This window comes from Oratosquilla oratoria, chromosome 40 (assembly GCF_046742065.1).
Source record: "Oratosquilla oratoria isolate Oo_2021 chromosome 40, ASM4674206v1, whole genome shotgun sequence".
NCBI lineage: Eukaryota > Metazoa > Arthropoda > Malacostraca > Stomatopoda > Squillidae > Oratosquilla > Oratosquilla oratoria.
Window position 1 is genome coordinate 45,525,198 of NC_134816.1, and position 12,500 is coordinate 45,537,697.

At 37.3% G+C, this 12,500-nt stretch overlaps 1 protein-coding gene across 2 annotated transcripts in view; it reads right to left on the reverse strand.

Moving 5' to 3' along the window:
* The window catches only part of Pbp95 (proximal sequence element A Pbp95), a 127,927-nt gene that overhangs the window by 35,575 nt on the left and 79,852 nt on the right, over positions 1-12,500 (reverse strand). The window contains exons 1-8 of one of the 2 annotated variants that reach the window (XM_076177689.1): positions 11,021-11,653; positions 8,129-8,364; positions 6,038-6,254; positions 4,059-4,183; positions 3,615-3,752; positions 2,465-2,572; positions 1,893-1,976; positions 467-595 (exon numbers count right to left, since the gene is read on the reverse strand). In XM_076177689.1, the coding sequence (XP_076033804.1) occupies positions 467-595; positions 1,893-1,976; positions 2,465-2,572; positions 3,615-3,752; positions 4,059-4,183; positions 6,038-6,254; positions 8,129-8,364; positions 11,021-11,264 (1,281 nt within the window). In that variant the 5' untranslated portion in view covers positions 11,265-11,653. Of the gene's footprint in view, positions 1-466; positions 596-1,892; positions 1,977-2,464; positions 2,573-3,614; positions 3,753-4,058; positions 4,184-6,037; positions 6,255-8,128; positions 8,365-11,020; positions 11,654-12,500 lie in introns of those variants that run through there. The other variant, XM_076177688.1, reaches the window with a different exon arrangement.

The window sequence follows — 12,500 nt, forward strand, 5'->3', positions numbered from 1 at the left end:
TGTATGTTGATTAAATGCCAAATGAACTTATTGTATGGGAGAAAAAGCCTTTGGTATATGTATTGTTATTATTATTACTATTATTATTATTACTACTACTATAACTCTAGCACTTGCATTGCAACTGAAATGACTTTGCCACCATGGGTGTGTGCACAGATACTTTTCAGAGAAGGCAAAGTTTCCACCCAAGCAAATTTCTGGGCAGACTCACAGCAAAAAAAATAGCGGGAACATTGGTCACAGTACAATTCTTGCACATCTTGGGAGTGATTTCTCCAATGGGTTGATTTCTAGGGGAGTTGACTGACGTACATAATCTGGACCATCAAGGAGTTTTTATTTTGTGATCTATGTGCATGTTTGTATGAAAATGTTAAGGGTACCAGGACTTTGTAAAAAATAAATTAGCTAGCCAACTGTGCAGACATGTAGGGATGAGACAATACCGTTCTTAGAGCCTTACCTGAGGCCATGGAATGTAATTACCAATCCTCAACATGTTGACCGTGTCAATGAGCTTTTGTGTGTTGTCCGCATCCCAATTTGCTGGTTCCAGAGTCTGATAAATATAGCTAACCCATCTCTGCATCACCTGTTTTAAGGAAAAAAAGAAGAAAAAGATAAAAGAAAGACAAAAATCACAATGTTGTGTTGAAAGTCTCTGGGCAGGAAATCACAAAGAAAATAACACAGTCTGACTCAATGACGTTGTAAAGACTCTTTATTCTATTCCCCTTTCGTAGAAATCTTTAGTGAAAGATTTACAAGTTTTGAAGGGAAGTCGGTCAATTTGTTGCCCAGGGTCTCTCTTGAAGCAGACCAATGGGTCTCAAGTTACCAGCAATGGCTGCCAGGCAGACCCATAAGTCACTTGGAAAAAAAATTGTCTTTTTTGTTTGTTTTTCTTTGCTGTTTTTATACGAGACAGGACTGCTTGGACAGACAGTTTAGGGAACAACAACAACACAACAAAGCAGCGAAAAAAAAAAAAAAAAGAGAGAAAGAGAGAGAGAGAGTCGTGTTGTTTTTCTCCGAGAGACAGGACTGCTCAGACAGTCTAGGGAACAACAACTACACAACAAAGCAGTGCTCATCTCTGAGTAACCAGCACAAAACAGTAACAGAGACTATGTAACAACTCTTTCAGCATCAAATGCTCTCTTCATATTCACAACTAATCCAACTCCAAATAATTTTATGTATCACCTCAGAACGTGACTTATCCACATGAAATCTTACAATAATTATGCACAACTACTTATAAAATCTCACTACTGATTTATTATTACAGTGGACAAGGTGCAGGGATGACCCGTCATCCAGGAGGTGCTAAGATAAGAGGGAGGGTGGAGTGTATTCAGGGATGGAATGGGTGGGAATGATTTTATGCCTTTTCCTTTTTGGCTACCTCCCTTGTAAGGGGGAAAAAGCCTTGGTATATGTATGTATGTATGATGAACCTCCATTTCACCAATTTCACATTCTTGTAAAAAGTATATATAAATAAATTAACTAAACAAAAACAATTACATAATAAAATATCTATTTACCAAAAGGCATCTTCTCCCCTTAAAAGGGAGTTTGACACCCACCCACACTCCACCCATCCCATTGATAAATAAACAAATAAATAAATAAACTACATACATACATACATACATATACCAAGGCTTTTTCCCCCTTACCAGGGAGGTAGCCAAAAAGGAAAAGGCATAAAATCATTCCCACCCATTCCATCCCTGAAAACACTCCACACCCCTCCACCCTCCCTACCATCTTAGCACCTCCTAGATGACGGGTCATCCCTGCACCTTGTCCACTGCCCTGGGTCAGAAGCAGTGTCGCAAAAATAAATAAACTAATAAATAATAATCACAGTCTCCACTCACCTGGAAAGCAGTGCGTCCTGTGTTGAGACCTGTGGCAATATCCAGCCAATTAGGTCTTGGGTCATTATACTCCTCGACCATCAACTGTGTAGCAAAAACAATGGCAACGATAAGAACACGCACATGTAATACCCACATACGGGCTCAAACAAAGCCCATGGGAGTGACATTTCACTCCCGATTTAAGGCCACAGCATTAACCAAAAAATGGGTCATATATAAACCTTGAGCTCTCATTCAGTGAGGTAATAGCTATCAATCATGAGTCCAACAGGTAATCCAAGACTAAGGAGAAGGAAATGAAAATGAAGATGAAGAGGATGAAGAAGACAAAGAAGATAAAAAACACAAAACAGGCCCTTACCCCTTTACTGACATTAAGTGTTCGCTTATAATGAAAGCCAAAAGTCATTCCTTTAAACGGAATTTCTTCTGAAATAACACAAAGGTACTGTCAACATTCAAATGTTGAGGGTTTCGGCTGTGGCATTCCTTGGGGAGACGGGACTGCTCGGACAGACAGTCTAGGGAACGACAACAACAACAACATTCAAATGTACCTGTTACCTTACCTTGATTTTAACGTCTTCCTCTTCTGTCCATGGTTCTTTGTTGATTGAAGGATGTACATAATTATGCCACTGTGCTCTGCATTCCTCAGGAGACCTGAGCCCATCAAACTAAAAAGACAAGATCATTATAATCCTTTACTAATGTTTACAATAGTTCCTCTCAAAACAGTGATATCTGCTTATAAGATCATTATAATCCTTTACTAATGTTTACAATAGTTCCTCTCAAAACAGTGATATCTGCTTATATGCTCTATTCTTAAAACACATATTCACTGACTGCAAAGACTATTTTATTTGTTTTGTTATCATCTGTTTGTTTGTTTATTACCATTTGATTGATTCTCATTCATTATTGGTTATATGTGAATTTATCATTTACTATTTACCTGTTTGTTTATTATTTAACTATACCTATGCATTTATTTCATTAATTATTATTTATTTTATTATATTTTTTACTTATTCATTTATTTATCATTATATATATTTTTTTGCATCCGACCTTGATATGGACCAAAAGGTCTCCTGTCGGCATGCTCCGCCTTTGTAATCCTTTATTTTCAGTGTTCTCAATGATGCAAAGTAATGCTATCAACATAAAACGGCATTTCTAATGGTGACAAACAAACAGGATGCTCACCAATATGACGATCAAGAAATACATAAAAAATAATAAATATTTTGCACAAAATAACGAGGAGCAAAGATGGGAAGGAAGCGATGGTGGGGGAGGATAATGGAATGGGTGAGTGCCTTTGATTTGCCCGCCTCCCTTGTGAGGGTATACAGTCAGATCGAATGGATATATAACGGTCCACAGCAATTGAGAAGTCAATATGAATAACATGTTGGGGGAAAATACTGACAGAAAAAAGCGCTCACAGAAAAAAAAAAGAGAGAGAGAAAGAGAGAGAGAGAGAGAGAGAGAGAGAGAGAGAGAGAGAGAGAGAGAGAAAGGAGAGAGAGAGAGAGAGAGAGAGAGAGAGAGAGAGAGAGAGAGAGAGAGAGAGAGAGAGAGAGAGAGAGGAGAGAGAGAGAGAGGAGAGAGAGAGAGAGGAGAGAGAGAGAGAGGAGAGAGAGAAGAGAGAGAGAGGAGAGAGAGAGAGGAGAGAGATTCTTTAATATTTATAAAATTCTTCAAACTTACCGTCTGGGCCGACACTTTCAACCAATCAAGATCCACTCCACGACTGAACGCCAAACTCTTCTGATCGGCCGCCTCAACCAACACAATTTCTTTGTTACAGTTTGCAATCTCCCTATCATATTCTTCCATTATTTCATTCTGTTAAAAATAAACAAAATATGAGTTTCTAAGTCTTATGTAGAATGTGTTATCAAGTTAATTATGAGCCACATCATAAAGTATCCACCATGAACATCTTACGAATTAAACACCATATGAGGATGGGGCCTTTATTTGTACGACATTTTGCTTATTACAGCTTTTTCAAAGTACATAGTTGAGATACACATGCTTGAAAAAGCTATAATAAGCAAAACGTCATACAAATAAAGGCTCCGTCCTCACATGCGTTTAACTCGTCAGTCTTGTCGGCAACTGCTACTTTTACGAAAATGAACAACTTACCTTTTCCTCGGCTTTCTTTTTACTTCTTTCGAGATCTCTGACTTTGGTATTCCAGAAATTCAAAATCTGATCCTTGCATTCCTTGAGAACCCCTTCCAAGAGCATCTCTCTCTCTACAACGGACCCTGTCACGGGTAAACGAGAATAGAACGTTACACAGGGTATTGTGGCGTATGTGTAAGCACCATATAATTGTGAATATTGTGTGTGTGTATACATTGTTAGATTGGAATATATGTATTTTCCCCTTACATAAAAGTATCAAAGTTGTTGTATATTATTATAATTGTTTGCATCTATGAATGAACATGTTGTAAGAACCAAGCGTTCCACTCATTCATTCGAGTTTTCCCGCCTAAGCTTGTCAGTCAGTTTTCGATTATGCCTTCAAGCATATGCACGCTTTTGGTTGTAGTGCTTACTAAAGTGATTAATACAATATTTCACATTGTTAGTATCATTTCATTAGCCACCCTTGTACAAGGGAACATCACTGAAAAATTGGCACCTCCTGGGAATCGAACTTGGTACGAGACAGAAAATGGATTCCCACAGAATATGGACCTCGGGGTCCATTTTCTACATTGGAAAATGGACCCCCCCTTGATGACAAGTGGACCTCTTACTCAAAATCCTAGAAAAATTAATTTTCTATTTATAAACAAATGGTGGAGATGTATCTAGAAAGTGAGCTGATGATAGCAAATACAGTGTTTAGAAAGAAAGTCAAGTATAAGTACACATGGGAGAGGGTGGTGGATGGAAGGGTGGTAGATAGGGCATTAATGGATTATATAGTGGTAACCAGGAGAATAGTAGGAAGAGTTAAGGATGTACATGTTCTAAGGGGAGAGAGTAGGGGAATATCAGATCATTTTTTGGTGGAAGGTAAGTTGAGAGTGGAGGATAGATGGAGAAAGAAGAAAAGGACAGAAGGTAGGGAGGTGCTTAGAGTGAACTGCTTAAATGAGAAAGAAAAGGAGGAGTACAAGAAGAAGCTGAGAGAGGAGTGGGAGTGAAGGATAGAGTAGAACTAGGAGTGGAGGAGGAATAGGGATGGTTCAAGGAGGGAGTTACAAGGTGTGCAAAGATGGTGTGTGGAACAAGGAGGACAGGAGGAAATAGAAGGAAGATTAGTAAGTGGTTATGAGTTTATCAGGTAAGTATGTCTGACTTATAATAACATCTGGAAGCAGTGGAGGTTAAATGATCATCATGCAAAAAAGGCTGCACTTCAATGCAATGTGTTTATTCCTTCAAACAACACATCTGTACGCTTACCTTAACCACTTCAGTATGATGATGTGTTATGAGATGCAAGTAGGTACACAAGGGTGCCAGCATCGGCATCTTGATTAAATATATATATTTTTGTAGTTGTACATGAGTTACTCCCGGATTCTGTGGACTGGTTTAATCACGTTTTCTGTGTTTATTATTACTCAGAGTAAAAGAGAACAAGTAATACAGCGGTGACTTTAAATTCTGAGTAGTGTGATGTCGCATACATATGGCAGCCAATGCTGCGCGTGAAAATTTGACTCATACTGAAGTGGTTAAAGTATGAAGATCAACACAGTCTCAGTCAATTTCAAGTTTTGCATGTTCACCAACTGGAGGTACATCACAAGCAGTATAAAGAAAAGGCTGCACTTAGACATATTTAACCTCTTCACTACAGGGCACATCGCACATCTGGCAGCATTAGCTGCCAGACATGCGATGTTGCCTCATAATAATCACATTATAAAAAATAAAGTCAGTGCTCAATCGTTCGTTCTCTTTCACCCGTGTATTTTGATAACCATAGAAAACTGATGAAGCCAGTTTAGAGAGAATGAAAATTACGTAGGTACGACTACAATAAATATAATCAAGATGGCGATGTCAGCAACATCGAGTACCCACTTGCTCCTCATGCCGCCTACGTAGGCGTCACCGTATGGAAGTGGTTAAGCCCTCAAACAACAGTTACTTACATGGTCTAAGCCTCGTTGTATGAAGATCCGTACAGCCTCGGTCAATCTTGAGCTTTGCGTCTTCGTTGAGTGGAGGTGCATTGTGCGAACGGTCCTTGAAGTACGGCACGGCGAATGACGTGACTCTCAAGACGTACTGTCCTGAGACGGGACAGTTCTGTCCCGAGTCCTTCCCCAGTATTTGTCGTTGCTCCTCTATTTCTTCTGCAATGTGTTCCTGTCAACAATAAAAAAGTTAGGTTAGATAAACAGAACGAGAGCTTAGTTGTTGTTGTCGTTCCCTAGACTGTCTGTCCGAGCAGTCCCGTCTCCCCAAGGAATGCTACAGCCGAAACTGGGTTTTCCCACAAATCCTTTATAGAGTGTATGTTGTGTTGTTTGCGTGCATGATTGTGTATAATGCAGTCTTCCATTATCCTGGAGCTGCAGCGTCTACGTCGTGGGACCACCACCCAACCACAAGAGTTGGGGGCCAAACAGCAGCAACCACCCCTGGCCATCAGCTCTACGCAGGTGGCACCGATCCCCGAGAGGAGCTACACCTGCCTTGGGGAGTACCGCTTAGTTGTTGTTCCCTGGACTGTCTGGTCAGTCCCACCTCGATGAGAAATGTCGTGGCCTGAACGGGGTTTTCCCATAAATCCATTAGAGCAATGGTTTTTTAACCAAGTGAAGCAGCCTTGCTGTGTCTTGCTGCATTGCTTCTGACTCAGGCAGTGGGCAGGAGACAGGGATGACCCTTCATCCACGAGGAGCTAAGATGAATGGGAGGAAAGGGTGGTGGGTGGGAGTAGAATGGGTGTGTGCCTTTGACTAAGCTACCTCCATTTTAAGGGGGAAAAAATCCCTTTGTATATAGATAGTATATACAGATTGACCTCTCGTTAACGGACATTAATTAGCCGTGTTTGCGGCGTTTTGTGCATGTAATCACTATGCCACCCAAAAACCACTCCAAATCAACGGATTATTCACATCAACGGACACAGTTACCCCCCCTTTAGTCCGTTAATGAGGTAGTACTGTATTTAGACATAAACTTGAGAAAACTGCTATTACTCCCATCTTCTCATTACATAACATGAGGAAAATCAACTAAACATAAAATAAAAATGCATCAGTAGCATACTACTTTTAACATTGGCAATTGGAAATATTATTTCGAACTATGTGTTCCTGTCATTATTTGCACTTCATGTATATTGATTCTTTGCCAAATAAACTTATTATTATTATTATTATTACTCTGAACATCTACAACAATCAACATTGTGGACAAATGCCCAGGATGTAACACTTCACCCCATACTATACAACACGTCATGGAAGACTGCATTATACACAATCGTCCACGCAAACAACACAACATACATTCTATAAAGGATTTGTGGGGAAACCCCTTTTCGGCCGTGGCATTCCTTGGGGAGACAGGACTGCTCGGACAGACAGTCTGGCGAACAACAACAATGATGACAACAATCAACAATCTACCACCATATATTACAATCATACAAAAACATCCACACTCAGGTCACAAGACAAGCAATACAAGACCAGCCACCTAACACCCTACTAAATACTAATAATAATACTGATAAAAATAATAATCATAATACAATACTAACATAAACTAGGCTGGCCACAGAAACAAACTGCCCCAGATGCAACAATCAAACAGATGCCGAGCACCTCATCTTATGCTGCCCAACCCGAGCCATACCCAAAAAACAAAGGATTACAAAGGTGGAGCATGCTGGATGCGAAAAAATATATATATATAATAATGATAAAAAATATATATTACATAAAACAAAAATTATAATAATATAAATAATAATAAATAAAATAACACATGGGCCAATCCAGTGACTGTTGCCGATCACCTACAGGGTGTGGGTCTCCTGCCAGAGAGGTCCGAGGCAACAGATTACTGATTGAATGTGACGGCAAAGGAAATTCAGACAGATACAAGCCGTTCCATTCCTTGAAATCTTGTGAAAAAATTGACTTTCTTATTCCCTTAAAAAAAAACAAAAAAAAAACAGCTTCCTTTGACACACCTCTTGACATATCTAGACGAATAATAATTACCTGTTTCTCCAAGTTCTCTTTCAGTTTTCGATATAGTACATCCAACTTTATGCTCATCTGCCTCTGAAGAATCCGGTTCACTTTCAGCAGAGATTCAACAGTTTCAGGAAGTGATGTGATTTCATTCATATCGACAAACATGTGACCTTCATCGACATCGGTTTTGGTAGTTTGACTGCTTGGCGTATGTGATAATATACGCATTTCTTGATTACAACCATGCTGCTGGTCTTTCCCTGAAAAGGAACAAAGAAAATAAAATGTTACGAGTTACGATGTAAACACTTATGGAGGTAGTTACTTATAACTTCATAACTACAATCAACTTTTATGGTTTTCCCTTATTAAACACACACACAATTCAGGATACGAGTTTGAGTGAAATGCAATGATTGATAACAATGATATTTTGCACTGTTGATATGTGAAGCAGATATATCTATCTATATACCAAAGATTTTTTCCCCCTTACAGGAGAGGTAGCCAAATCAAAAGACACGCACCCACTCCCACCCACCACCCTTTCCTCCCTCTCTTATAAACAGAAAAAGGAGAAAAGGGGTGAAAATAATTACCATAAAAAAATGAAAGACAAATGATATATGAATTATGTCAATCTTGAAAACCAGTAAAACTTGTCATTTGTTCCCTACAATTTAAGGATAGTAATATCCTCAGAAAGAAAAGAAAAGAAAGAAAAAAAAAAAAAAAAAAAAAAAAAAAAAAAAAAAAAAAATTAAAAAAAATAATAATAATAAAAATAAATAAATAAACAAAAACCAAAAAGCTGAACTGTTTTTCTTCCCAACAAAAATATCTTATTCAGTCTCACTGAGACAAGGTATGCCACTGAGCAAAGATTCAACATCTACTCAATGCATCATTCAAGAGAAACAACACATCAATCGAGGCAGCAAAGAAGAAATATATAAAAGTTAGCAAGTAACAAGAAATACATAAAAGTTAATACCGTAATAACATATCATATGGAAGTAAAGTTGTAAACAAAACTGTGACAATACCTATTAAATGGATCTGGTGTAGAAATAGCAGAAAAATAGCAAATTGCCATAAAACAAGTGACTGTCTATTAGTGACCAGTTTTGGGTAAATGTTCAGTTGTGCACAACTACGCGATATAGCAATAGAAAATTAATCCTTAATTTTGTCAATTATATCAACATAATATGCAATTTTCTTGGCAGAAATGAAAAACAAAAAAGTTGCTAAAACAGATTTTGTAAGTAACAAAGTCGTGCCAGACAAATGGTACACCATGTTTGTTTTGATATATGCCAACATCGAAGAAATGAAAGGATGATAAATTTGTCTATTCTAACCTAACCTAACATGTATTTAGTAAATTGGTACCTGTAATTTAAGGTCATCCGGATCATTGTCATTGTCACAGATGTTGGCGGCCTGTTCAATCATTCTTTCTGACTGCGGGGTATATAGGTTTCTCATAGCTTGAAGGATTGCATAGCATTTCTTCGAGAATATATACCTCACGAGGTACTGGTGGAAGTACCGAGGGTGTACACCAGGCCTCAACTGGACTGGGCAGACAACAAACACTTGACAAACGACAAGATGGCATCCCGATCCTATGCTAGCGACTTCGTTCGTTAGTATATTTGCTTGTAGCAAGTTATTTTTTATTTCTATTTCTGCCAAGAAAATCGGGTATTTGTTCAGTTTTGACCCTAGGCGCGATATAGCGTTAGAAAATTAAATATTAATTTTGTAAATTATAATACATGAACATAATATGCAATTTTCTGGACGGAAATGAAAATAAAAAATACCTTGCTACAAGCAAATATGCTAATGAACAAGTTGAAAAGCCCGCAAACGTCTCTCATGACGATGACAACAATGGCGATCCAAATGACATTTAATTTGCAGGTAATGATTTATTAAACACAGGTTAGGTTAGTTTAGGTTAGATGAATTTATCATACTTTCATTTCTTCGACGTCGGCACCTATCATAACAAACATAGCGTACCATTCATCTGGCGCAACTTCGTTACTTACAAAATGTTTTAGCAACTTTTTTGTTTTTTATTTCTGCCCACAAAATTACATATTACGTTGGCACATTATAATTTACAAAATTAATAATTAATTTTTATTGCTATATTGCGTCCAGGGGCGAAACTGAACATTTACCCAAGATGGCATCCCGATCCTATGCTAGCGACTTCATTCGTTAGTTTATTTGCTTGTAGCAAGTTATTTTCTATTTCTATTTCCACCAAGAAAATCACATATTACATTTATGTATTATAATTTACAAAAATGATATCTAATTTTCTAATGCTATATCGCATAGTTGTGCACAATTGAACAAATACCCAGTTTTGTTATCATTATAGGCTGTTACAAAATTAAAATGTATATTACATTGATGTATCATAATTACAAAATTTATATCTAATTTCCTATCAATATATTGCTTTGGTGTGTACTTCTGAAGATTTACCAAACCAGAATTTCTCCTTGACCTCTCTCATGACAATCATGACAAAACAAATTACCAAAAATCTATTTCATCACCAAAAGTTCAAAGCATCTTAGACTTAGTTTACACAAGGAAATGTTACTTTGCCATATTAAGTGCAGGTGGGTTGCGGAAGCATTATATGTTGCCAGACTTAACCACTATAATCCCAAAGTATCACATCTCTAATACAATGTTTATGTTGAATAACTTGAATGACGGTAAAATTCTAGAAGCATAAACTACTTAACCTAACCATTTCATATATAAAAATATTTCAAATGCAAACAAGAAAAAAGTGAAAAACACATGTGTGTGTTAGTGAAACATCCTGAATAACATCAAAGTACAGAATCAAACAAACATAAACTAAAGTTACAAACTTACTGGCCAGTCGAGAAAGATCACCTTCAGAGGCAGGTCCCGGCCCTGACGAAATATCTGACATTCGATTCAATTCCTCGGAGTAACATACCGCCCTCTGAAGTTCTGTATATTCCATCTCACCGGAGTAATTTGGTTCCATGTCATACACTTCTCCTGGTGATGCTGGTTCATCTTTGGGATTTCGAACTTCAACTTGCTTAGAGGTAGAAGCCTCATAATCATTTTTTCCGTCTGTTTCCTCCATTTTTCAATATTTATTTGTAATACGTGTACTGACAGTCTATTGACACTTGCAATTATGTGATTTGTAGCTATTGCAGGTAGGAATCTCCGAAATCTGCATTTCTTGTAACTGTCACGGTATTTACACAAGTACCGCCTACGCCTCTAAACAAAACAACTTTTGAGTGATTATGGCAAGCTGCCTTCGATTTCGTTCGTAAGGATATTTCGATAAAACATATTTAACAAATAACAGTTTAGCAATTCAAAGTTGCAAGTTATGGTAAACAAAAATATCACTTTATATTTTTCAATTTGATAAAAAATGACGGAATTTTCTTCTAATTACTCGAGGTGACTGATTGTAATTTTTCTTATCAAGTACAGAGAAACGAACAGAGCAAAAACGGCTAGAACGAAAATATAAGGATGATCATGCACATAGATTAAATTTTCTTTTTTGATGCTGTATGAATGTGTCTAGTATCCAATGAAATAATATGTAGAGCAAGTAGAATAAAATTGAGAGAAATAGGGTAGATAGTATAACAAATATGAGTGCTGTAATACAGAGAGCAATAGATGAACCTTAAGAACCTGCAAAAAACGTAATCAAAGGAGTCACAATCATGGATGAAAATCAGAGATGAATTGAGATAAGTAAATGAAAGAATTATTCTACTTTCTAATGCATATCCTAATTGGTTTAAATGTTACTAGAAACGGCACATTAATTACGTTTGTCTTGGATTTTGCTAAAATATCCCGATATAGTTATGACAACTAGTAACTTACTTATCTGTCATTTCATTAACTGGCAACTTTAAGTTGTCGTCGTAAAGAGTCACTTAGGACATTCAAAACTACCGCTCGCGGGGTAGTGCCTCGTATACAAACAAAGTGTTTTTTTTTTAAGCATCTGGAGCGAGACGGATGCTTACATGGCGAGAAATAGTTTGGCGTGTAGCAAGCAAATGTTCACATCGCAGCGGTAATGAAACGATTGTTTTATTATTGCCAATATTAACATTCTATAAAATTTTCTATTTCAAGATAATTTCGTACTATCTAATAAGGTGTGAATAAATTATGTTTTTTTTCAAATATGTCGTAAATATGATATGGTTAACATACGTTATCACTTTTAAGTTTTACACTTTTTCAAATATGTCGTAAATATGATATTGTTAACATAGATCTTCAGTATTTTTCCCTTCAGTATCTTTCCTCCAACCCTACGCTTGAGCTCCAACCCAAA